The sequence below is a fragment of the Engystomops pustulosus genome, chromosome 1 (assembly GCF_040894005.1).
Source record: "Engystomops pustulosus chromosome 1, aEngPut4.maternal, whole genome shotgun sequence".
Lineage (NCBI taxonomy): Eukaryota > Metazoa > Chordata > Amphibia > Anura > Leptodactylidae > Engystomops > Engystomops pustulosus.
This window is the reverse complement of record NC_092411.1, coordinates 180,612,576-180,640,325: the sequence shown is the minus strand read 5'-3', so window position 1 is coordinate 180,640,325 and position 27,750 is coordinate 180,612,576. Positions and strand designations below refer to the sequence as shown.

Genomic DNA, 27,750 nt, shown 5'->3' with positions numbered 1-27,750 from the left:
AATATGAGCAAGTGATCTTTGACTCTGTAGCGCATCTTAGTAAAAGTTTATTTAATGTGCATATGTCAAACAACACTCTTCGTCTCCGTACAAGAGTCTTCTTCAGGTTAAGAACATTAACTTCAGGGTCTGTGTGATTGAGACGGCATAAGAATCTGTTTCCACTGACTGACTTAGACTGAGCTTTCTGCTGTGAGACATGAGGGGAAGGGACATGCAGTGGTGTAACTAGGATTCTCTGCGACCAGGGGCAAAATTCCAAATGGGGCCCTCCTCTCATTATACCCAAAAAAAATTTAATCCAACTCACCCCCCACACCATTTAATTTTGTTATAGTGTCCCTAACTTAATTCATCTATCCAATAATTCCATGTTTAATCCCCCCATTCTTGTTATATGTCTATTTTTTGCCTAAAGTGCATAAAACAGTAATACAACAAACATGTTGCATAGAAGCTGAGACATAAACATACAGTACCAGAACCAATCTTACAACATAGATGTAGAAACCAAGCTTTCTACATAGAAACCACTCCAGAACCAAGATAACTACATAGATATAGCACCAGAACACACCTTACTACATAGATTGAGGACCAGGATTACTACATACATACAGAAACAGAAATAAGATTACTACATAGAAACAGGACTTGTATTTCAGCATATTTATTGCAGCTGTCTTCATGTAGGATATCCTCATAAGAAAAGATCATATAAATTCACAGCACAGGGGAGATGTGTGATGCCAGCACTTACTGTAAATCTGGTGACAGATGACATTTTTGATTATAGAATTTCTCCTTCTTCCTGACTGCCATGTTAGATTCTTCCAGCCATGGCTTATGCAGGTTTAGCAACACAAAAATTCAAAATCCCTCTTACAACATCAAACAGTCACGGTGCCCCCCACACTAACAAAGTCCTAGTTCCCCCACATTAGACATTATTCATATTGCCACCCCACGGTATTAATTAATTACAGTACTCCCCCACATTAGCCATCAGGCCTCTTGACCCCCTCCATGGTAGCCATAATTCCCTAGCCCCCACCCCAATAGTAACAGAACTCCCATAGAATAAGGGGAAAAAAAATAAAATACCTTATTTCCCTACACTTCAGTGTAGGTCAGTTGCATGTCATAGGCCTCAGCAGACCAGTCAGACTTGTCATCATACATCGCTTGCATGGGATCTCCTTCATCACACAGCTGCAAGTGAGTAGTCCATGCACTGGATCAATCAGAACTGTGACAGCTGCAGGCACCACTTTCCTCCGGGCTCGGTCATGGTCTCACCCCCTTGGCTGTGATTGTTACGCCCCTGGGGACATGGATAAGAAAAGAAAGCAGCAGAACTTGTACTAGTATGCGGGATACCTGTTGTGAGACAGGAGAGGGGTGTCTGAAAAAGGGAAGCTGCATTATATGCTGGATCAGACTGCTCTCTGATGTCAGATTGGAGGGGTGAGGCAAATGGACGAGAGCAGCAGGATTAAACTCTATCAAACTGAGCTGTGTGCTGTGAGATGGGACATTGTTGTATTTGCTGCAGAGCTTGGTGTATCATATAGCTGAACCCTGTACATGATGGTAGAGAGGAAATTGACCATCTGAATCAGACTAATTTTAGTGACATAAGATGTGCTAACATGAATGTCAGGAAATTTTTAATAGTCCCCCATTGGTAAAATTATTTTTGTCTCTTTCTAAATTTAGCAGAAAAGGAAAAAAAAATGGAAATGATCTCTAAATATATGAGGATATAATTGTGTATGTTAATACTTGTAAAGGGAAGGTTACCAGTAAGAAATTATTTGGACTGCAGGGAATTGCATGCAAAAGACAGTTACAACATATTGATCCATCAGTGTGACAGAGAAAATACAATAAACCCTTTTGTGTAGATGAAAGGTGAGGAAAGGTTACTACTGTAGAAAGACAAAGTAAACACTGACAATAAATCATTGACACTTCTATTGAATTCATTGGTATGTGAAGCTGCATTAGCATCTACATGGCTGGGTGAACATATTTATTTCAATATTGGTGGTTTCGTAAAACAGTCATGGTTAAATCATCATAAAGGGGATTACAAAACACCTGATAGTCTGAGACTTCTGAACCAAGTCTAAAGGCATGCCCACGTTGTCAGAGTGCAGTATTCGTGTGCATCTCCTATATGGGGCTAGAGCACACGGGCTTGTGCATGGAGGCTTAGATAGGGGGAACTGTTTGTGCTGTGTATGTGACCTGCAGCAGCATGCCATTAACCTGACGTGAAATTCTGCTGACAGGTTCCCTTTAAGCAAATACATTAATAAACAAGTTGATTTTACTTGGTTATATTTGTGAAGGTGAATCTCATATGATGATTGATACAGCAGTTTGCATTTTATAGGCAGTCCTCTAGATGATTCACTTAAATCCCGTTGCACACAATGAAACATACTACCGTGATTCCTGTATTTTATCATTCTAATGGGGCACATAGGATCATTCTGGAAGACATCCTGGTCTGCTTTAAATGACCCCATTACTTGTTTTTGACATGCAGGATGAATATAAACCAGAAAAGGCTTTGTCCGAAGATGATTTAAAAAATGCTGTAAGTGTACACCATGCTCTGGCCTCAAAGGCAACAGACTACGAAAAGAGACCCAATGTTCTCAAGCTTAAAACTGCAGACTGGAGAGTCTTTCTTTTCCAAGCACAGTAAGTAATATCTGCATTTCTGTTTATTGTGAAAGGCTTACTTTAATAGGTATTTTTACATTTTGGAGCACAGTGTAAAGATGGGCTATCTTGACTAAAAGAAAAATGGAGATTCATGTCCTGTTGTTCAGCTGTTCCCCACACCAGAAGTACCTATGCCCTATACAGGGCTCCAAAAAAATCATTTTGTCTGCCCTATTTCCCCTGCTTTCTGTTGAATTTCTGTTCAGAGATTGATGTAACATTTTTACATTTACAGATCACTGGCAAACAGGAAATTTTGTCTTACCATATTAAGTGCCCAATTCAATACTAATGTTTAATGTGCAATTATTTGGAAGCTGGTGGACACACTTAAAATAAAACCTAATGCTCCATCCTGTCTGTAAGGTGGTTGCATAACTTCACCCTAATGGGGTTTTCCAGGTGAAAACTATTAACCATCTTACCACTTTTAGGGGGAGTAGTCTTGTTCTCACACATACAATGATAGCTTGATTTGTTTGTCCAGGTTTATACCAGTACAGGCGGTCCCTGGTTTACGTACAAGATAGGTTCCGTAGATTTGTTCTTAAGTTGAATTTGTATGTAAGTCGGAACTGTATTTTTTATAATTGTAACCCCAGCCAGAATTTTTTTGGCCTCTGTGGGTTTTAAAAATGCTGGGTTGTCATAAGAACCAGAATTTACAATAAAGCTTCATTACAGACACCTTTTATAACTTCTTCAGCTGAATATTATAACCTAAGGCTAAAGTACCATGAATTGCCAAAATCCAGAGGTCCGTTTGTAACTAGGGGTTGTCTGTAAGTCAGGTGTTCTTAAGTAGGGGACCGCCTGTATATGATTTTTATATAAGGCTAGGTGTTTGTTTAAAATAATACAGCATATACTCGCCTCTTTCCACTCTCCCGTTAAGCCTCTGCGCTGCCTGTCATTGACTTTCTCTGTTTGTATATAGAGGCGGCACCGCAGCTGACTGCGACAGGGATGAAAGATGAGTATATGCTATTTTTTTAAAAATTATATACGTGGACAACCCATTTAACAACTTACTACAGCATCTATGTGGATTCTGTGTATGTACAGTATGTATGGTTGTGCATATATATGTAAATATGTTGGCATTATGTTCATTACGGTTATGTTTAGGGCTTTTTTTTTTATAACCGGTTCTACGGAAGATGACTGTTATCAGTTCTGGTTTAATGACTAAACACAATGCTATGCATCTTTATCTTATAGAAGCACAGAAGAGATGGAATCATGGATTAATAAAATTAATTGTGTGGCTGCAGTGTTTTCTGCTCCACCGTTCCCAGCTGCTATAGGATCCCAGAAGAAATTCAGCCGCCCGTTACTGCCCGCTACCACCACCAAGCTGTCTAAGGTTTGTGAATCAGTCTTTGCCTGTGGCACAGATTGCTATGCAATGACATGCTCCTTAATTAATCACTGAAATTCTTCACTTTCATTTCAAGCCTGAATTCATCTTATTCCCATTTCACATCTAAAGACATTTTCATTTGTAGGTTCAGGACATTTCAGGAAGGCAGATTCAATGTGTAGTATAAACTTTCCACATTTTTACCATGTGTAGTATAAACTTTCCACATTTTTACCATATATCACACTATTTGCTTAGCACACTTACATGAGGAATACAGTTATTGGAAAATGGGATTAATATTTCAAACCAGTTTTTATCATAATTTATTTTTAAAGAAGTTGTCCACTTTCAGCAAATAATTGATATTGTTTGTGTAAGGAATAGTCATACTTTTTTTTTTTTTTCTAATATACTTTCTGTATCAACTCCTCATGGTTTTCTAGATGGATAGCTTTTATGTTTACTTCGAGTGGATAGAAATGTGTGGAAGTACGCATAGACGCTTTCTATAAAAAGACAGCAAGAAGAGAACTAGAAAACCATGAGGAATTGATATACAAAGTATATTGGAAAATTGAATAACTTTTCCTTACACAAACTGCATCAATTATGTGCTGAAATTGGACAACCCATTTAAGTAAATCTGTCACATAGAAATTTTTGTGTCATGCCATAGTCCCTCTCTAATTTTTCAGTTACTGCTATGGTTGGCCATGACATGTGACCTTATGCATTAAAATAACTGAGATGATCTAATTTCAGGATGAACAGTTGAAGTCACATGAAACAAAACTGAAACAAATCTCTACTGAGCTGGCTGAGCATCGCTCATATCCACCTGACAAGAAGGTTAAGGCCAAGGAAATTGATGAATATAAGATGAAAGATCACTACCTGGAGTTTGAGGTATGTTCATTTATGTTTTGTGTTGTTTTCCAGAAGGGTTTTTTCGGAGCCTACATTGATTGATATATTTTATAGGGTTTAATCAAATGTTTATATTATTGTTTCATAATTATTAGTTTTCTGTGCAGGAAGAGAGATGGAATATAGCATAATGGAATACATTGCTAACTCCAGATTAATTTAAAGGGGTTGGACACTTTACCTCATGTCTTGTAATGTGTGTGTAAGTGTGGGGGCAGGATATTAAGTCATTTACCAATATACATCTATTAAAAGTTCTGCAGCGCTCTTTTGATATGTAAAGTGAAGCACCCATGTCTTACCTCATCAGCCAGACATTCCTGTCCATAAAATGGCCACAGATGGAGGGTCATGTGATGTGTAACTGGTGATTGCTCATTGACAGATATAGATCACATAATCTACTATTTGCAGCGATTTTATGGACAGGAATGTCTGGTTGATAAAGTAGAAGACAGGAGGCTTCACTTTACATATCAAGAAAGCGGAACAGAACTTTTAATAGATGTTTATTGGTAAATACCCCACACTTACACACACATTACAAAAAGCATGAGGTAAAGTGGCCAACCCCTTTAACTAGCCACACATTATTTAGACAGGACCATTGATGTAGAATGAGACTGTTTAAGGGAGATCGCATGCATGGATAATATAGTTTACACAAGTTTTCTGGTGGGGAGGCTTTTTCCCCTCTTGCCACCTTCACATCAAGTTGTTTGAAAAGTAGATGTGGAAGGACATGGAGTCCACGTGTGTCAATTCATAGTTCTGATGCCTTCAGTGTGAATCTATTTTCAGGAAAACACAGAAAACTCTTTGAATGCGAAGGTTCGTCCAAACTTTTGGTCTTTATTGTATATATAAAAAAAATGGCAGCAGTCCAAGGTAGTGAAAAAACATGGTGTTTATTCCACCTCTGGCAATAGACACGGTAAGGCTCATTTACTCATGTCGGACATTGCACATTTTTTCGGGGATTACCCAGCTTGCACAGGTATTTAAGAAGTGTTTCTGCACTGAGATTTTGGCGCGCTGGCTTCCATGCGGCACAAATCGGGGGCGTGCTGTCGGACAATCAGACTGATTTGGACTGATTGTGGGATTTAATGTTCAAATTGTGTCGCAAGCCCAAGCACTTACATGCACCAGTAAAAAGATGGTGAGCTTTGTCAGACCTGAGCGTGGAAGCGACACATGGAGGATATTGGGCGCGATCTTAGTGAATCGCTGCACAGTGCATTATCCTTAGACAATGCACTTTTGGTGAATTCCGCAGACGGGGTAAGTAAATATGGCCCATTGTTTTTTCAATACCTTGGAGTGCTGCTGTATTTTTTGGATATATTATCTGAACTCTTGAGGTGATAGATACAGGATAGCACCCTTCTCTCTGTTTCTCTAAAGACTGTGTATTCACTGTAATATATAGATATGTAATTTTTAAAATGGATATACACTATTACGGTTCTAACATATACATTCTTAAAAAAAGAAACACAATTAACATGTAAATGGTAATATATGACTCACCCACTTGAGATCTCACTTTATTCTGAAGAGGCAGCAACCAATGTTTTTTTCCCCATTTTTTTCTGTTGAAATAGCATTCTCACCCCTTTGTTCATGCTGAGATACAGTGGCTAAGTAAGCATGTAACTATGCTGTTGCTAAGGCTTCTAGCACTTCAGGATTCATCTTTACAACATTTACAGATTTAGAAATGTTAACCTGTTCCTATGTGTTTTTCCTACATTGATTGAAGTGAGTTACAAACTGCACACTAGTGTCATTGGGTCCTAAACAAGTCCTAAACAATGCTGCAGATCCTTATGATTTACAATGGGGTCTATCAGGGTTCTAGTGTTTTAACAGCAGGAATAGTGTAAAATGGAGAGAGAACCCCAGGAATACCACTTCTATGCTTAAAGCTTATTTAATAGTGTTCATAGACAATAATGGAGCGTACAATCTGCATATTATCTTATGCCCCCTTACTCCAAACATTAAACCCAACTGGTATTTCTACTCAGGGTGCCATCCAGAATGTAGGTCTATACATATATGTATTTTTAAAGGAAATCTACCTTTTTGTTTTTAATGCGCTTTGAACCAAACATTCCTTGAGAATGCTGTAGCTAAACTGAGGCAGAAACATATCTTGTTTAATCCCTGAGCCGAGTGATTTTGCTGAAGAAACAATTATATAATTTAGGACGTTGGGAAAGCTAGGTCCCTACATAAACACATTACAAATGGGGCTTTCTGAATTGTCCAGACAAGACTAATCAACCTGAGCTGCATGACTCATATACAGCATCAGGGGGATTGATTACTTCTGATTTTGGTTGGATACAAAATTGCATGAACTCATCTGTGAATGTAAATTGCAAATTGAAAACTATGTCCGTAGTATAACTGTCCAGACTCACATAAAGGTTTTATAGGATGGGAGAGGTTCCTCCCTTTCAAATGGGGGGCATCTAAGGGGTTGAATAGTCTGAACAAGATATTTTAGTGACTTCCATAAGAACAAAATTGTAGTAACTTAGGGGTTAAGGTAGAGGTAGGACTCTTGAAGTATTTTATGTTAGCTTTAACTGGTTCGCGACCGCCCGCCGTGTATTCACGGCGGCGGTCGCGTTCCGATGCATGGAGAGGGCTCGCGGGCCGAGCCCTCTCCATAGCCGGTAAGTCTCTGCTGCATATTGCAGTAAAGGCTTACCGGTAACACCCGCGATCGATGTTTTTCTTGCTGTTCGCTGCTGGCAAAGCTGCCGGCGGCTTCAAACAGATGGCGGCGCATGGGAGCCGCCATCTTTCCGAGGATCGCTGGTCCCCGTGACATCATCGGGGAACGGCGATCCGCCGTCATGGTAGCTTCGGGTCTCACGAAGACCCGAAGCTACTTCGGGTTAACCCATTCATTACAATGTGCTATCAGTAATGTATGAGGAGTAAAATCCCCATATACTGCCATACTGTAGTATGGCAGTATATGGTAGGATCGATCAGACAACCTAGGGTTAAAGTACCATAGGGAGTCTGAAAAATAGTAAAAATAAAAATAAAAAAAAGTTAAAAAAAATTATAATAAAAAAACCTAAAAATTCAAATCACCCCCCTTTCCCTAGAACTGATATAAATATAAATAAACAGTAAAAATCATAAACACATTAGGTATCGCCGTATCCGAAAATGCCTGATCTATCAAAATATAATAACGGTTTTTTACTGCGTTTAACCCCGTAACAGAAAATCGTGTCCAAAGTCAAAACTGTACAGTCCTAAAAATAATATCATTGAAAACATCATCAAAAGTCACAAAAGATGACACCACCCTCAACTCCATACAACGAAGTATGGAAAAGTTATAAGCACAAGAAGATGGCAAAATAAAAAAAAAAATTTTGTTCATGAGGTTTTAATTTTTGTAAATGTATGAAAACATTATAAAACCTATACAAATTTGGTATCCCTGTAATCGTACTGACCCAAAGAATAAATTAGATGCGTCATTTGTGGCGTGAAGTGAAAGCCGTAATATCCAAGCCCACAAGAATACGACACAAATGCGTTTTTTCACCATTTTCACTGCATTTGGAATTTTTTTTCCCGCTTCCCGGTACATGGCATGGAATATTCAATGCGATCACTATGAAGTGCAATTTGTTCCGCAAAAAACGAGCCGTCACATAGCTTTTGGAGATGGCCGAGCACAGTTTTCCAACGGACCCCTCTTTTTCGTGATCTGTGGGGGTCTCAGCAAGTTGCGTTTGTGGGAAAACCCTTTTAAAGGACATTTACCATCAGAATAGCTTATAGTAGATGCCATGCCTACTAATTGAAGGAACCGCGAGGTAATGGGCAAAGTACCTCAGATTAACCTGCCCCCAGTAGCCAGTAGTCACAGCACCTGCGCCAAGCCAGTAAACATTGAGTCTTCCCCAGCAGCCAGTAAACACTGAGGTTTCCCCCAGTAGCCAGTAGTCACAGCACCTTCCCTCAGTAAACACTGAGCCTGCCCCTAATAGCCAGTAAATACTGATTTTGCCCCTAATAGCCAGTAAACACTGATCCCGCCCCCAGTATTCACAGTAGCCAATGATATAAAAAAATAAATAAAGAGCAGTGCTCCCCTGCAGCAAGTAATGGGTGGGATCTGGAATTTGTCCTGTTTCTCCCTGCTTGGCGAGCAAGTCATGATTTAAATATCCAGCTCACCTGAGCCACGGGGAGCCAGTCATTTCCTATCCCTGAATGTAATATACCTTTTCTTTCTGTTGCACCATTAGCATTTGACTTGTTAATGTGTGAATAATAGTATTTTTCTCCACTAAGAACCGCAGATCTTCAGTTCCTTACTGTGAACACAAAGGTGACTTACCCTGTCAACCTTAATTGGACTTGAGGAAGATTTATAGGAGAGAACTTGCCTTGCAGTTATAGATTAAAGCCACTTTACAGCTATTATTTAACCCTATCCACAACACAGATTCACAATAATCATTTTCTGTGTTCTCCACTAACCAGAGGTTCTAGAAGAGTAATAATACTTGTCTCAACATTTTTAAGTAGTATTTTTATCCGAGGAGGAGTAAGAAATTTTCAGTTGTACAAATTTTCAACTCCTGTAAATAGTGTTAATAGACGTCTATTTATACAAGAAAATCGTTATAACCCCTACTCTCTGTGCTTGAATAGCCAATTGAGACAATTCTAGTAATTTTACATCATGCAGTAAATAAAGGGTGCACAACTTACATTGTGCATTAAATAAAGGGTGCATAAGCTTTTTTTTATTCCCTCAGAAATTTCAACCTACAGAGCCAGCAGACCAGGCTTTGACTGACTCAACTGACTTCCCTAGACCAGACTAGGACTGACGCTTCAGACCCCCACAGATCAGGCTTGGGCTGTCGCACCAGACCTCCTCAGACTAGGCTAGGCCTGAGGCACCAGACCCCCTCAGACAAGGCACGTCAGACCCCCGGTGGGAGACGAATGGGAGCTACTGCACATGCGCAAAGCTCCCCAGCAGCAGACATGCAGTTGGCAGCGAGCTTACTGCAAAGAGCTCAAATGATGACGGAGCTGTCTCAGGCTACTCCATGCCCCTAGTAGAATTAGAAATTAATTTGCATATTTTAGCATTATACTTTATTTCTGCAGCAGCTGCATCCCTGAATTTGTGAAAAACACGATGTAGCTACTCCCCGGACGGGTCATCTACCATGGGGAATATCTCAGAAAGTAGATTCCCCATGGTAGATTTCCTTTAAACTTATCTTTGGTCAGTGGAAATTGACTGGTGACTAACTTGTTGCTGCTGTGTCCACAAGCAACAATTAAAGGGAACCCGTCACCACTATTTTCACAAATACAGGTAGTGACAGGTTCCTATAGAGCTCTAGTAACTATCTGACACCCTGCTTGTAGCTAAAAATTATTCCCCTGAGATTCCCATATATTCAACTTTATAGTTTTATCTGGTAACTAACCATGGCTACAGCGAGTCCAGGTGGGCGTGGCCTCCTCGGGCTGAATCCAGCAGCTTCTCTCCATCCCTATCTCTGTATGCTGCTATAATGTCATGTGACCAGGGTGACATCATCACAGGTCCTATAGCTTTTGTTGCATTAGGAACTGTACACTAAGCATATATGTCATGAAATCACAGCATATTTTATCACATGAAATCACAGCAGGCTGCATGGAGAGGAGTAGAAGTCCATGGAGGCTGCTGTGATTGTTTTATGTGGTCATATATATACATGGGGTACAGTTTTCATATTAAGTAGCTCAAGGACCTTTGATGATGTCATCCTGGTCACATGACATTAGGCCACGCCCCTCGTGGACTCGCTCCAAAGCTGCATAGAAACCAGGCAAGATTATAACTCTGATTTTATGGGGATCTGAGGGAAACTACTTTTAGCTACAAGTAGGAGGTCAGATAGTTAGTAGAACTCTATAGGAACCTGCCACTACCTGTATTTGTGAAAATAGTGGTGACAGGTTCCCTTTAAGTAGCAATTTAGTGCAATGCACAGAACTCCAAACCTCAACTTGTTGAAATGCAATGGAAGATTTTGCATCTTACGACCAGTTGCAAGTGACAACACTGGTTGTTAAATCCATTCAAGCGGTGCAAAAGACATTGTAGAATGTGACTTGATTTTCCAATGGATATTGTTATATTCAGTAGGGTCCAACTTGCACCATTTATATTCTGATTTGATAGATCTAGTGCTTCTGTTATTTTGTTGCTTTCCCCCTCCTGGAAAACATATGAATACTTAATTGTACATATAAACATATGATTTTCTAATCCTTTTTTATATATCAGCTGAAATTGGGAATCAACAAAACTGTTAAAATGCTGTGCAATATTGGAAATTCTTAAATGCCTCTCTGTTTGAGAAATGAGTGAGAAATGATAGCTGGCAACCTCCACTGTAATAGTAGAACATAAGATTGGTTCTTGGAGAAAGATTGCATCTACCCTAAGAACTCATTTCCGAAAGGTAAATTAGAAAAGTTTCCAGATGAAACAGGAATTTGCTCCCCTGGCACTATTAAAATGTGTTTGACCGAATCCTGAATCGTACTAGCTCAACTGACTGTTTTGTCTGAGCTTTCTAAAGTAGAGTAGTAGAGTTTTCTCCAAGATGGACCACACATGATACTACAACTCCCATTAACCCTCAGTTCTCAGTTACTCCTCCCTCTAATGCTCTGCTGCCTGTAATCTCTGAGGTAATGATCTAACAGACTGTGCTGCTCTGTTACTACAGTAATGTCAACTAATAAACAACATGTCTCTTCCACTTACTATATCTGTATGTAACTGTCATCACTACACATTACCTCAGCCTCAGATGGCGTCACCGCAACACTGGCGATGCAGGATGTATTACATACTTAACTGGTGTACCATTCGCCAGCGTGTGATTAATCCCACCGTATATATTATTATGACCTGCCATGTGTTGATTGCTTTTATATACATCATCATCCAGTCCCCTCCAACATACAGTCCCTTGTTAAAAATGCACTGTCCTCTTTTAAAAGCTTCTGTCTGGCATTTGGCATGGCTGCTTTTTTTTTCACAAACAGCACCTCACCTGACCACAGTTTGTGATGGTACTGCAGCTCAACTGTGGAGAAATAAATGTAGTTGAGCTTCAATACCACAATTTAAAATCTATCCAAAATATCTGATCTGAAGTAGTGTGGGAGCCTAGATCCCACAATAACAACAAAATCAGTTTTGATAGTGCTGTTCTGTTCCCTCTACACAAGACGTACTCCTACTTAGAGCATGGTACTGTCTTGGGGATAACATACTTCTCAAGTGAATTCAATACCATTGCTTCTGCTCTTGTTAGAGATGAGCGGGTCCAGTGTTTCCATTTAGGGTTTGAGTTCGGACTGCGTAACCTTTACGTATTGCCAGATAAGCAGCCGAACAGCCAATCTGGCAAATTGACGCTAATAGCCATGGCTATGATTGGCCAGAAGTACAGTGATGGATAAAATGTCCTAGCTAAACATTAATCCCTCCATAACCGTAATGCCCCAATATATCCAAATGGGCAATGAACGATCCAAAATATTTGTCAGCATCGGGCTGGATGTGTTCCTAGGGATAAGGCGGCTGTACGTAGCTGTGTTACTGGGGGCAAGGCGGCTGTATATAGCTGTATTATTGGGGATGAGGCAGCTGTATGTAGATTTATTATTGGGGGCTGGTGGTTGTATGTAGCTTTGTTACTGGGGATGAGGCGGCTTTATGTAGCTGTGTTACTGAGTGTGAGGCGGCTGTATGTAGCTGTGTTACTGGGAACGAGGCGGCTGTATGTAGCTGTGTTACTGAGGGCGAGACGGCTGTATGTAGCTGTATTACTGGGGATGAGGCGGATGTATGTAGCTGTATTAGTAGGGGGGTTGTGGTTGTATGTATCTGTGTTACTGGGGATGAGGCGGCTGTATGTAGTTGTGTTAATGGGGGTGAGGCGGCAGTATGTAGCTGTGTTAATGGGGGTGAGGCGGCAGTAAGTAGCTGTGTTACGGGGGGAGAGGCGGCTGTATGTAGCCGTGTTATTGGAGGGGAGGTGGCTGCGTGTATCGGTGTTGATGGGGGCGAGGTGGCTGTATGTAGCTGTGTTACTGGGGATAAGGCGACTGTATGTAGCTGTATTTATGTGGCAAGGCGGCTGTATGTAGCTGTGTTAATGGGGGTGAGGCGGCTGTATATAGCTGTATATATTTACGATGAGATGTAATATGAGAGAGGGAGAGCTAGCTGTTGACTGTGATATGAGGGAAAGCTGAATGTGAACAACTAGGGATAGTGTGAGTGATAGTATACACCCAGGCATCCCATCCAATCCATGCACTTTAGCATATAGCGCCCTAATCATATCAGCCACTGCTGCTGCTCTAGAGGAAAACACATTCATGGGCAGTGACAGTGGAGTATTCTACAAGTTAATGTGGTGGAGGGACATTCATCATTACGGTTTTGTTGGTGTTCTATGATTTTACTTTTTAAACAGATTTTAACGCTTCAACCAGATATACTCCTGATAGAATTGAGCAGTGAATTAATTAATTACAGAGAGGTGAACAATAGGTTATCGTGAAACAGTACACTAATAAAAAGGCATTCATTGGGTCCCAGCAACATTATAATGGTATCAACCAGGGTCGGTTCCAGGTTTCAGTAGGTCCCTGGGCGACAGAGCCTCATTAGGCCCTTTTGCAGTGAACTCACATGGCGGCATTTAACATTCAGAAACTAAATCATTCTCCTGTTCCCTAAAATATTCCCTAATTTATCATATCATACAGTCCCCTTATGGTTATTTTATATAAGCCCCCCTTACCCCCTATGGATTTATTAGATACAGCCCCTTGCACCTCATGGATTCTTATATACAGCCTTATGTGGGCACCCCCAGGAGCTCTGGGCCCCGACACTTGACCAGCTCAGTGCTGCTGCCGGGCCTGGTATCAACACCCAGCAATCTATAGTGCTGGCAGAAGGAGTCATTGCAATCTAAAACCAGTTGCATACAGTCTCTTTTGACTAAGGAGTTAAATGTTCAGGATCTGGACATAAAGCTGACCTGTGGTGGCAGATATGTTATTTAAGAGAAATGTTTTTTTTCTCCTTGTATCGTACCTCTTTTCTGTTCACCTCTGCCTCATTAACTGCTCAGTTCTTCTGCAATAAAGACAGGGTGCTGCTTATAAAGGTGTATGGGGAAACGGGGAAGCTGAGTGACAGAAAACTAGAGTCACACACAGATATAACGGATCAGATAACAGCTATTTTACCACTTAATTCACATCAGTAATATTCAGTACTGTGAAAACTATACTGTGAAAACTATATACAACTATACTTCAGGAATCTATATAACGTGATCAGTTTGTGAGCAAACCTATCTCTGAGCAGTGAATTAATCATTTTAGGAAAATGCTGAAATTGAGAATAGTGGGGTCCATATAGCAAAGTATATATATAAAAGCAGTATATAACAGCCTGACAGGGGCCTCCATCAGGTAATTATAGATACACAGTGAGAAAGTGTCCTAAATCCTGCTTTTCATCATTTTGAGTTGCTGTTCACTGAGTGTAATGCTCACTAGTTTTGCTATCATCACCTGCCACAGAGCTACACGTCTTAGATCATAGGAAGAAAAGGCATCAAGAAGATGTACCTCCTGTGTACTTTAAGAAAATAATATATTGTGTATACAGGTCTGTACATCAAATACTAAATAAAAATATGCTCCAATCCCATATTAATATAAATATCTTTATATAAATATATTGCAATCATCAATATAGTAAAATGTTACAGTACATCACCAATCTTCGCTTAATACACAGCAATAGACCATAAATAGTAACCACATTGCATCAATGGCTTCACCGAGACCACGAATGCTCGTGGTGATGTTTAGGAGATAACTCCTCCTTCCTCAGACATGTCTTCCATCCTCAGACCAGGAGGAGTTACCTCCGAAACGTCACAACACGCAGCTTGAGCATTCGTGGTCTCGGTGAAGCCATTGATGCAACGTGGTTACTATTTATGAACTATTTTGCTTTGTGTTAAGCGGAAATTGGTGATGTACCATTACAATTTACTATATCTTATATTTATATAAAATATAGGCATCCTTGCAAAATGGTCTTGGTGCTAAATTTTAACAGAATAGTGGAGGCATTTATAGCTTATTAAAAATTTCCAGAATTGTTGTTGAGTTTCAAGTTACCGTATATACTCGTGTATAAGCCAAGTTTTTCAGCACAAAAAATGTGCTGAAAAACCTCCCCTCGGCTTATACACGAGTCAATAAAAAACAAAAAAACTTCCATACTCACCCTCTGGAGGCCCGATGGTCCGCGTGGCTCCCGATGTTCGGCGGATCCTCTTCTGTCTTCCCCACAGCTCGTCTTCGGTCTTCTCTCTTCTCTGTGTTGTATCAGCCAGCAGATACGCGTCCTCGTGATCTGCTGGCTGGCGCACAATATGACGCAGCGGTGTCGCCGCTGATGACGTCATTAGCGGTGACACCACTGCGTTATATTGTGCGCCTGCCGACAGATCGCGTGGACGTGTACCTGCCGGCTGATACAACACAGAGAAGACCAGAGACCGGCCGCGGGGAACGGAGCAACAATGTAGTCGCCTGTAGGTGAGTATGGAAGTTTTTTTATTATTTTACTGTGCTTGGCGAACGGGGCTGGCAAGCTGTATACTTCAAGGGGGCTGGCAGGCTGCATACTTCAAGGGGGCTGGCAGGCTCTATACTTCAAGGGGACTGGCAGGCTCTATACTTCAAGGGGGCTGGCAGGCTCTATACTTCAAGGGGGCTGGCTGGCTATGTACTACTGGGGGCTGGATGGCTATATACTGGGAGGCTGAGACCAATGCATTTTCCACCCTCTGCATATACTCGAGTCAATGGGTTTTCCCAGTTTTTGGTGGTAAAATTACCCTCGACTTATACTCGAGTATATACGGTATCTGTATTTTTATAATGTAATAGTATAGAGCCATAAATGCTCATTACACATTAGATAGGACGCAACAATATCTGTAGGATACTGGTTAAAAGCCACATCACTATCTTCAGCCTTCAGTACTCACTGTAACTTTAACAGGTATATTTTTTTAGTCCCTCAAGTGTTTGTAGATTTTTGTATAGCTTATTATGGTAAATGGGAATTCATTTACATTTTTATATACCATTTTTCAACTTCAAAATTACATGCTGTACTAGTACATTTCTATCTCTTCTTTTTTTTTCCTCATGAATTTTAATATATGTTTAAAAACCTCAATTACTCTGACCTTCCTGTTAAACTATGCCTGTATTTGTTACCATCTAAAATATCTAACATTGAAAAGGTTATATAAAATTATTTTGCAAACATTTGAAACGCGCCCCCTCACTGCTCCCTGCTGAATTCTCTACTCATACATTTTATGGACGGAACTTTGAGCCCCGTACAGATGAATAGAGAGAGATTAGCTGCTGCGGAGCACCTTTTGTATTAAAAATTATGATTGAATGCACGCTCAGGCATTCATTGGCAGCGCAGTAAAGTGCACCAACTACAGTTATAAAGCCTTTCCAGGTATCTCTAGCTGTGATTACTGTTCTTAAACCGCATGAAACTAAGTACATTTAAATATGATTGTTCTTCTGGGTCTTTTTGTTCCCAAAGGGAAAAGAAAGGAAGTCACAGGGCCACAAATTGGAATTTACACTGGAAAGTAAAGATACTTTTGTACAAAACAAACTTTGCAAGTTCACTATTGCTAAAGAAAAAAAACTTTTTCTGTTTAGAGATTCTCCTTTTTGAAACAAGTAGTTAATATCACAACATATAGTGAATAATAACTCCCATAGTGTGTGTGTGCACATCATACTTCTGTACTGTACTTGATCCACATAGGACCACTATACGGGGACAATTATATTATCAAAGTAAAATTGAAGCATTCAGTTCCCAAATAATGTCACTATGTAGCATAATATCTTACTGGATGATAGGAGTTTCAGATACTGGAATTTTTTATATTGATACAAGGTTCTTGCCTTAGAATTAATGATGTAATAAATATGTTCAAGGGGAATTCAATTTTATTCATACTGTGTAATTTGCCCTGTATTCATAGAAAGTCTCAACATGTAACCATAGATCTGTATGATATGAGAGCTACTATATAGCACAAAGATGAAGACTTTATTTTGTATGAACTTTACAACCATCGAGTGGCTAAAACTTTTATAGACTAAGATGTTTAGACTCCCATTGTGCTGTTGTTTATGTATCTCTGGTTTATTTTGAAAGGTCATCAGAGCGTACTGTAGTGTACAAATCCATTGCTCTCTATGAGATAAAGTACATATTGTGCACATAGGAATAATATTAGGATAGAGATTGTATGGTAGTGAGAAATATCATAAAATATGTAAAAATATAGAACTGAACTTGATGATAATACTGTACATACTAGAGGGAAAGGTAACTGGCTTCTAGATAATGGGGCAGATTTACTTAGCAGTCCCTGCGCGATCCCCAAGGTGTGTTCCCCGACGAGAATGCACAGCTGCCGCAATTTACTAAGATTGCGCGCCCGATTTCCTACATGTGTTGCTTCCCCGCTCAGATCCGCCGGATTTCACTTTCTTCTTCCCGGTGTATGTAAGTGCTTGTCTTGCGACACAATTTAAATGTTAAATACCGCGGTTTGTCAGAATCTGTCCGTCTCCCCCCCCCCGATTAGTGTTGCATGAAAGCCGGCACATTTGTGACACAATGTGATCCCATGCGACACAATCACCTACTGAATACCTGTCCCAGCGATCCCCCAAAAGGCGGAAAACCTGACGGAACTGTGCCTGCGGGACCCTTAGTAAATAAGCCCCAATGAGTCTTTATTGTTCATGGTGCCCTTGGTAAATGAAAGCTGTGCTTCCAAAGTTCTCAAAAATATATATATTTTTTTGGTTACCATTATGAATCTAGCATACAATACGAAGTGTGAAATTCAGTTGAAATTTATCAAACTGTTACTTCTGCCAAACTTATAAAATTTAAAATGAGAACAATATCAACCAAAAACATTAGTTTGCATACTTATAAACACTGTTTATACGTTTTTTGAGCTGATTTTTAAGCTACAATTAGTCTGTTGTTAGTTTCAAAGGGAAGTCGTTGCAAGGTGGCCACACGAAAAATCCCTTTGAAAATAAAGAGCGTCTCGAAAGCAACAACAAAAAATCTGACATCCTTTGGAAAATATGCATCCAAATCCACTAAGTATACACTGATCAAAGCCATAGTATTCTTCAGTATACAAAAGGTTCCTTAAAATTACCTGGTGGGAAGAGCTGCTACATAATAGTGGGTTCAGATTCTGTTCCACCATAACATATATATTATCCCTGTTTTGTTCAGGGCTTGGTTTTAACTGGCTTAAAGGTAACCTGTGACAAACTTCTTTTCGCAAGCAATGTCCCCAACTCATGCAATTGTCCCTCTTCATGCATGTTAACTTAAACAATCAGCATCTTCCTTGAAGCTGCGTCCAGCTTATTCAATCACGCCTCCCAGTGCTTCATTGTCAGCCCTGATGATCTGACATGAGCTGCTGTGCACTGTGATCTCTAGTTCGTGGCGTTGAGAGACCCTCAGCTCTGTCCTCCTCCTTCTCACAGAACTGTTTCAGCTGCCACCATTGAAGGAGATGTGTGCTGAAGGTAGATTACAGCATGCAGCTTGGCTGTAAATAGTGGAAGGGAGGACTGGTACATGTGTAGCTTCTGACATATCTGTGTGTCTCACAGACAACAGCCAAAGCAATATATATCCCAGTTAAATGTTTTACTTTACTGTATGCAAAGCAATGAGCAATGGGAAGAATATGGGAGGGGTAACAGAGAAGAATCCATCTGGCCCAGCTTCCTCACTTCGGTGCCAAAGTTAACTTCTATAAAAAAGAAAGGATGATTTTACCACGATTGATGAATGGATCAACAAGATAATGTTCGCTTTAAATCTGTGAGACAATAATGAAATGATGAAAGCTTAAAATCCTACACATATACAAATGACATCTGGTAGGACTGTTTGACTATGGTCAGGACTTCAAAAAAAAATTTGTAGCCCAACTGTACCACCTGTGATGTTTGACATGGAAAAGGGTTGGAGCAGAATATGAAAACTGTGCTGATTGGTTGGGTTTCTATAAAGCTTATTATGTAGAAAAATGTTCCTGGAATGAGAACTAGTCTTTGCAATTAATGTCTTTAATTTTTTTTTTCCTGCAGAAAACACGGTATGATGTTTATGTACAGCTGCTGAAAGATGGTGGCAAAGAGATACTGGCCAACGGGGAAAATGATAATTCTGGTCTCAAAAAATCTCATTCCAGCCCCTCACTCACTCAAGATTCCTCACCAGCCAGTGCCAAGGTCAAGCGCAACATTTCGGAGAGGAAGGATTACCGGCCAGAGACACCCAGCATCAAGCAGAAGGTTACCTAAGAGGCATATGATGAATAAAAGCTGGAGTCAGTCAGCAAGAGCAGCAAAATATTTTGTCTGTCACAATTGTTACTATCTGTGGTTCATTCAAACAACAAAACAAGTCTGTGACTGACTGGAGCTTGATAGCATTTTCTCTTGCACATTCCTTTTTTGCTGTTGACTGCTCACTATATTGTAGATGTCTTTGTTCCCAATCTGCAGTGTGGTATTTTGGCTTATGACAACTCATGAGCTGCCGGTTAACTCCAGCACTGAAAGGTATAGCTAAGAATGCACCTTTCATCATAGGGGTTACCAGAGTCCACATTATACACCTGTCATCCCAGTTTTGCAGAAGGTATACAGACTGGTTGGTTTACTACATTTCTTTTATTAATTTATTATGACACCAATTATGCAGAGATACATTTTTTGGAATGCACAGGACATTCAATTGTTAGTGGATAGGCAGTACAGGCCACTCCAGGTTCTTTGGGTATACAATATAATTACACATTTTAGCTTTAGTAGTATGGACCATTTTATTAAGATATACATTTTTAGTCTGAGCAGTTTGATGCTGGACTGGCTGGAAATTGCACATTAAGTTTTCAATCTGTACAATATATATATATCATGTCGGCTTCGCCTTATTCAAAGCAAATCAATTTATGAATGTACCTACAGCTTTCATCTCAGTGGTTGACGAAGCCCGAAATGCTAAGGATATCTCTAGATATGCTTGTCCCACTAGGGGTAAATAGTAGCACATCTCCCTATTAGTATAGATAGCAGGTCTTGTCATGGGAATAATGGAACATTTCTGCTGCTAATTCCAGTACCTTACTGATGTGTGTTTCATCAGCTCTCCTGCTCATTGCAGTCTGTAATAGATGCACTGTATAGCTCGTGCAGCTTTGAAAGGAAGCTATAATTTCCAGTCACTTATTATATTTTTTTTCCACTATCTCTGAACTTTATAGTTCATTCAAAATGAGCAGAAGGGTATAATTACTGACAAATCACAAACCAACTAAAATACATATAGACAGAAATTACCCAACGGGATAATAGATGAAAGGCCAAGCTTTGTGATTAATCACTATGAGTTGACTTGTATTAGGTATGTCACCCAAACAAAAAACACATTTTATTTTTTATTTGACGTTATGTTGTCAACAAGATTCGGCGTGCATTTCAAATGTAAGACACTATTTCTAAATGAGGAATTATGTGCAAATATTTTTTAATGGGCTTTAAAGAGGACATTTCAACTCTTCAATGGGCATGAGGTTACAGTGCAGGAGATGGTGAACAGATTGATATGTAGTATTATAGTAAAGGATTGAGCATAACAGAGTTTAATTATTAAGATCCCTGCTTATTCTATTCCTAGGAGTCCATTCTTGAGCATTGAAAGAGCAGGGATAAAATGAACAAAAGAACTTACAAGAAATGGTAGATTTTTTTATCTCCCAAGAAAACAATAATTTTGCCCATCTTCCCCATCTTTACCATTTTATGCCTGCATGTCCAACCTGACTGAACAAGTAGGTACTATATGTATTAGGTGCTTACATAACAACTATGAAGCGTTCGAGAATACACTATTACCCAGGCTACAGTGGACACAGCATTGGGTATTTGCTTTCTTCAGCTTGTTTCATAGGCTGGCCAAAGCTAATGCTTAATTAGTTGCTATTGGTTTGAACTAATTAACATCAAATAAGCTTTTAGCTTAAGGGACACCTGTCATCAGGTCTCTGTCACTAGTCCTGTCACTAGTACCTGTCTGAGAGCTCACAAGGATTCCATCCCAGCTCTTATCTAGTCAATTCATACATCAATCATTGTAAAATCATCTTTTCTTTATTTTGTAAATGAGGCTGGTCACATGATCAGAGGCTTTGATGTCACCCCTGTTACCTCTCCCCTCTCCTCCCCCTGCTTATGTCTGTGTGTGATGTATAGTAAAGCATTGCTAGTGTCTGTCCTTTACCTGCTGACATGCTGTGTCCTCCTATACACATGTGTGAAACAGACATCAGCTACACATGTACCGGAAATGTTCTGCTATACACATGTGTGAGACATAGACATCAGCTACACAAGTATCTGACATGTTCTGCTATACACATGGCTGCATCATGGAGCAGTTGTATCTGTGTCACACACACAAAGGCTGCAGGGGGCGCCAGCAACAGGAGTGTCAAATCATTATACAGTCAAGCACTAGAGGTTGTGGCCGTGCCTCCTACTCATGAATAAGCTGGACAACTGAATACGCTAATGATTTATTTGACCTCTCTCAGGTGCATACAGCTTTAGTACCTGATTGCTTAAGTTTATAGGCATGTAGAGGGACAATGCTTTCTAATGGAAGTCTATGAAAATAGATTTAGTTTTGGGTTCTCTCAATGTAAATCTTCTCTCCAAAAACTGTTTCGCAAATTTTACTACAGTGGCCAGATGAGTCTATTTGTGAAATGATTCTGTGTTACCAATGTAACAGTTTAAGATAGAAATTTCTCTGTATTCTAAAGCCAGTTTGATTAATGAAACAACCTTTCCTTGCTCAGCAGTTCAGAAGACATTTACAGTGGACTCAGGGCATTGTAGACCTGAATCTCAGAGCTGTAGTACACATTTTGCTTCTTGCATCCAAGAGAATGAAACAAGTATATTGAACCTTGGCTGTATCTAATATGCAATGTTATATATTTTTTAATTTGTGCATATTGCATTAGTTTTGCTACCTAAACCACAACTACGCAATCTGTCAAGGTTAAGAGCCATGCATTTAGTTATAGTTATACAGATATACAGATTCTTCAGCTATACATCTTGTAAATACCCATTCTTTGCTGACCAAATTCCAGGGAGAAATGTCCAAGAAATTTTTTTTTAAGGCCTCTTTACTCGACCTTGTGTTTGCCTGGACCAGATCAAGGGCATAACACACGGTCGTTTGCAGGAGGAGTAAGTGTTCCTCACCTCTCCCCTCTTTATTGTAAGCCGAGCCACAAGTCTAGCAAGTCCTATATTCTGTGGTGTGGACGCCCGGCTCTGCCACAGTGCGGTGAGACACTTGTGCAGACTGGGTGCCTGAGACCTCTATTAGGGCTGTGATCTGGCCACAAATTGTTCGTCCAGATCACAGGCCCCAATACGGTGGTGTGAATGGGACCTACATTGTACAAAACAATGGGCATCTTTTGAAGCAGAAAATTCATGAATAGAGAGGGCTTCTGTATATATAGAAACCTTTTAAGGCTTTTGAATGTAATGTAGTGTTGTAGCACAGTAAATGTACCCTCCCACCATTGCCATAGCTGTACAGGTCTTCTATAAGACCTTAGAGGGGTTGTCCTCCAAAACAAAAATGATCATCCTATCCATAAGCGATGTAATTTCAGAACCATTTGCTGGCAATTATAGCAACTGTGGTGCTCTTTCTAGAAAAAAAAAAATACGATTTTGGACGATCCTTGAAATTTTCAATACACAGCAAAATACATTGATGCTTTTCTATATATTGGCAGCTTTCATTTTACTATTCTGTGGTTTTTCAAAAGTGCCCAATATATGATGACCAGCCATAACGCAAGAGTCTATGCAAAGGGTTAGCCTCACTAGACTGAATAAGTTTGCTACACAAGCACTATGATTACTTTTATTTCTTGGTGTTGTCTTCTGTTGGTCTACTTGGCATTATCTCAAGGTACGTGAGGTTGGCACACGTTCATATTTTACTCATGAGAGAAAGGACTGATGGGCTCTGTGCTGTAGATGTGATATGTATAAAATGTATATATGGTGTTTAAGTGTGTGAGGGAATTATTATTTTGTTTTAAAAGGTACAATTCCTCAATAGTTTTACATTGAGGTTTATAAATTGCTGGTTTACAAAGAGCCATTTTGCTTTTGCTATTATTATTTTCTAATATTTCTGCTTCCTGGTGGTCATCTAGTATTGTAGTCTTTCATTTAATTTTTATATAGTTGTAAGTTAATTTTTATTTTTTAATATAATTTGAAATGCATAAAAAGAGCAAGATTATGCTGTTTGCTCAGCTCCCACATAGTACTGAGGGAGCCTTTGTAATGTACATGGGGAATGCGGTACACAGTAACACTCCGATTGGCATCTATGGCTTTGGATATATATGGACAGAGTTTATAAACAGATTGTGGTCAAATTACATATTTTGGTGATCAGAATATAATAAACCGTAAAGAGAACCTTTCACCTACTTGGGATGATAATTGCTGGGGAATAGCGAAAAAAGGGCGCAATAATCAGTGAAGGGACACCTATTAAAGGATGTCAAGATTTGGAGTTGATGAAAAGCCCTCTGTAATAGACCAAAGTACATCTGTTATGGATATTCCCTGACCTTAGCTGGGAACATTTTTGTTCACCTTTTAAGAGCTCACGATAACATGTTATTATGCCATTAAGAGTTTGTATAAAGCTGTCTTTATTTATTAAAATCTATATTTAATTATATCTTGGTACTTTACAGAGACAAATCTGCTAAGCATGAAGGCATAGCCACATTGGTGGTTAGGAGTATATGCTACAGGTGGAGGCAATGCATGTGTATATGTAGAAAGATTTTCTTAAACTAGACAAGTGATAGTGTTTGTATTTATAAGAAGACCATTGTATTGCTTGGTTTTTTTTACTTTGTCTATAGCTTATGATGTGCTCCATATATCATGATCCTTTCATTCCCAGCAGTAAGGGGAAATTCACTGAAGCTCTCTGTACCCATAAACTATGTCAGCCAAAGAGCCATCTCATGTAGACAGACCATTGCCATTCACCAGCTTTCCCAATCCATATGGTTTCATCGGGAGGCATGTTCCATGCCAACAGGCCCTTTGCTTTATTTGTCATTGAACAATAGAGGTCTTCATACTTGTTATGTGCTATTGTGAGCATCTTAACAGAAACAAAGTACAGTAATATTGCCCAGTTTAATGTTATTTTCGTTCATTCACGCAAATCTAACATTGGATGTGAGTATTTTTGTTTCTACTTGTAAGAGATTAACATCAATCAGGCTAGGTAACAGCAGAGACTGCCATATACGGTACAGCACTTTATACAACACAATATTCTAGGCAAATAAGAGGGTTGCCTTCAAAACAGTGTGAATTTTGGACAATGCAGTTGGAGCTTGTGGCTGTAAACATTCTGTTTGCAACATGTTTTTCATCAATGGGGGCTGTACCACAATGGACCTGTTGCTCTGTTCATAGACAGAATGTGATCAGTGGGGGACACTCTCTGTGGATAGCATCCAAAAGGCAGTCACTGGGTCACTGACTTCCCTGCAGCAGTCTTTCATGAAATCAGATTGATAAGGGAAATAGATGTGATACTGTATTCTCTAATATATAGATGCATTAACTTCTGGCACCCTACCCAATTGAGGTAGAGTGCTACAGTCCTGTACACCATTTGTTTAGTGCAATACAAGTGATAGGTGCACTTATGCTTATAATAGCTTATGTCCTGTATGCATCGCTAACATGGTGCTCAATTCTGGTTACTGTATTAATTGCTACGTCTGCATCATTCCTGTAAGCTTCAGGGTATCTCACTATTTAAAAATATGTAGCAGGTTACAAAGCTGGAAAAAAAAATGTTATTAAATACCCATGTAACTGTCTATGTTTAGGTTTATATTGAACCCCTCAATGTAGCAGCATTAAGTCTACAAGCCAATCCTAGACCCATTTTACTATTTTATTGTAATCTTATAATAACCCTTATGATTCTCTAATCTGGGAATACGGTAGTCGTGTTACTGTGGTGTCCAGTAATTACCCAGGAAATCTATGAGAACATCGTTCCAGGACTTTATTATCTTGAATAGCTATGCAAAGACTCATTTTAAAATGGATCTCTCCTTGGTTTTACATTAACATCCCAGGATCCATCACTATATTCTAATATATACAATATAAATATCCCCATATGTACTTTATATACATATATCTAGTTTAGCTCCACATAAGATACCAGTTTTTGTATTTTATCTGTGACTTGCTGGTGGTTTTGTAAACCTTATTAGCATAAAACAGCATGTAGAAAAAGTACAATATGATATACAGACTTCCTTTGCCATTCCCAGAGTATCTTTAGTAAGTATTCAATCCTGTCTGCTTGGCATTAACTAGAATTAATGGAACTTTTTACAAATGTGACTTTCAGGCCTTACATACTTTGTGACTGCTGTGGCAGTTGTTCCCAATTGGGAGGCTTCTGCACACCTTGTTCTTGATTTACTTCAGTTTTCTGCAAGACAATGACACAAAAGTCCACACTAAATGTAATAGTCTTAGACTGTTGATTATATCTAGCCAGTGCGCAGGCCTGGGAGGGTTCAGCACATGTCACATTTCAGGAGATTAGAGCTGCCGCTGCCAGCAGGCGCTCACTCCTAAGGTACTTAGGCTTAGTTTTTGCTATATATAAAGCAAAATTGGTTTTGATGTTCTTTTCACATATATATCAAGTGCCCCAAAGCTTTATCCTGAATAATAGTAAGAGTTACAGATACTAGTAACCCAGAGTGACTTTAAAACTTCAAGATTCCCTTAGTTTTTAGGAATAAAAGTAACAAATCAGTATTTGTGAGGGCTGTTTACTATTATTTCTATATTTCAATTCTACCTTGTTGTGACAATGGTGCGCTTTACTAATATACTTACAATGTAGTGGGTTCTTGAAATCCAACATAGCATTTACTATTCCTGCTCACCATATCTCCATATAACCAGAGGTGCTGATTTAATCCTGTATAATTACTTTTTTATTTTATTTTTTCACAAACAACGGTACAATCACATCCTTACAAAAATTATTATTAAATTGGTACCTGATGTGTTGGGGAATATTCTGAGCCCCTATGGTGGTGTCTCTGCAGCAGCTATGTGAGCAGGATTACCTTTGGGCAGTACAGAAAGATGCTCAGGCCTATCGGAGCTGCACAGCAGTACAATCTCAAGTATCATTTAAGTTACCCGTAAACGCAGAGTAGTCTCTCTGCGGGTCTGCTGCTGAACTGGTGATTCTCAGCTGCATATTAATATTTCATATTGTCACTCTGCTCTTTACAAATCCCCTAATAAATGAAATATGTCATCCTGCATTCACATTAAAACTGCTTTCTTTCTCTTGATACCTTTTCATTTCTAGTACAGATTAGTGGTGCACATTCTGTTGGCTCTTTAGGGGGCCATACACTAATAGTCTGGATGACAGACAGGACTTGGTTAAATGTAAACTATCACCTATGTATGCAGACAACGTGTTTTTGTCCATTTGCAGCTTGACACTTGTGTTGTTATCACACTTTGCAGACAGGTCCATTTAGTAAATTCACACTTCTAAATCTTTAAACTGGATAAACATTATATTTTTCTTGTGACACTAGAGAACAGCAGTCTATTTCCTTACAAACAAGTGAGCTTCAAGTGAACGGTTAACTGTAAATCAAAATGATGGAAATGAGCATTTTCAATTTAAAAACGCTATGAGAATTCTGATGTGAAATTGTAGTATTCAGAATAAGGCCATAGTAAGCTTTACATTACATCTTTTACTACATTTTGTCAGGTCCTGACTTTCCCATTGTAATTATTCGTCAAGAACATTTGTTAAATAGTTGTTCTTGTAACTGACAGGTTGCATTCACACAAACGTGTGATTTTTCCACTCCTGTATTTCCGTGCTGTAAGAATTCCAATGTATCCGTATATAGGAGATGTTTTTCATATGTATGTGCGTGTATGGCACTGTATCCATACCATATTTATAAAAAATACAGTGGCTGACTATTGGCTGTCTGACAGAGTGCGCCTCCCACTGGTTCTGGATACTGCACGTAAATATGGCAGCATACGGTGCACAGCCGTACGCAGCACGTATGCAACTCATATTTTGTACATTCCCACCGACGTCTATGGAGCATATGGAACGGAAATGCATGAGAAAATAGGACATGCTCTATATGTTTTTACGTCTCAAAAACAGTATGGTATGATGGTATTTCTGAGACATAAAAAAATATAAAGCATATAGAGCCAAAAATATAAAGTATGTACTTGCGGCCCCATTCATTTTAATGGGCAATACGGCC

General features: G+C 39.4%; 1 protein-coding gene and 1 long non-coding RNA gene across 8 annotated transcripts in view; one reads left to right on the top strand and one right to left on the bottom strand.

The window, feature by feature from the left end:
* LOC140068871 (uncharacterized) overlaps positions 1-8,990 on the bottom strand; it is a 78,853-nt gene extending 69,863 nt beyond the window's left edge. Inside the window, exons 1-2 of the long non-coding RNA XR_011848604.1 lie at positions 8,909-8,990; positions 1,105-1,324 (exon numbers count right to left, since the gene is read on the bottom strand). This is a non-coding gene — a long non-coding RNA (uncharacterized lncRNA). The remainder of the gene's footprint in view (positions 1-1,104; positions 1,325-8,908) is intronic.
* The window catches only part of PSD3 (pleckstrin and Sec7 domain containing 3), a 350,748-nt gene extending 323,449 nt beyond the window's left edge, over positions 1-27,299 (top strand). For 5 of the 7 annotated variants that reach the window (XM_072114187.1, XM_072114193.1, XM_072114205.1 and 2 more), the window contains 5 exons: positions 2,558-2,715; positions 3,961-4,105; positions 4,868-5,011; positions 19,397-19,603; positions 20,991-27,299. In XM_072114187.1, coding sequence (XP_071970288.1) covers positions 2,558-2,715; positions 3,961-4,105; positions 4,868-5,011; positions 19,397-19,603; positions 20,991-21,011 — 675 coding nt within the window. In that variant the 3' untranslated portion in view covers positions 21,012-27,299. Of the gene's footprint in view, positions 1-2,557; positions 2,716-3,960; positions 4,106-4,867; positions 5,012-19,396 lie in introns of all 7 variants that reach the window. The other 2 variants (XM_072114198.1, XM_072114223.1) reach the window with 1 other exon arrangement.
* Positions 27,300-27,750: the final 451 nt, after the last annotated feature.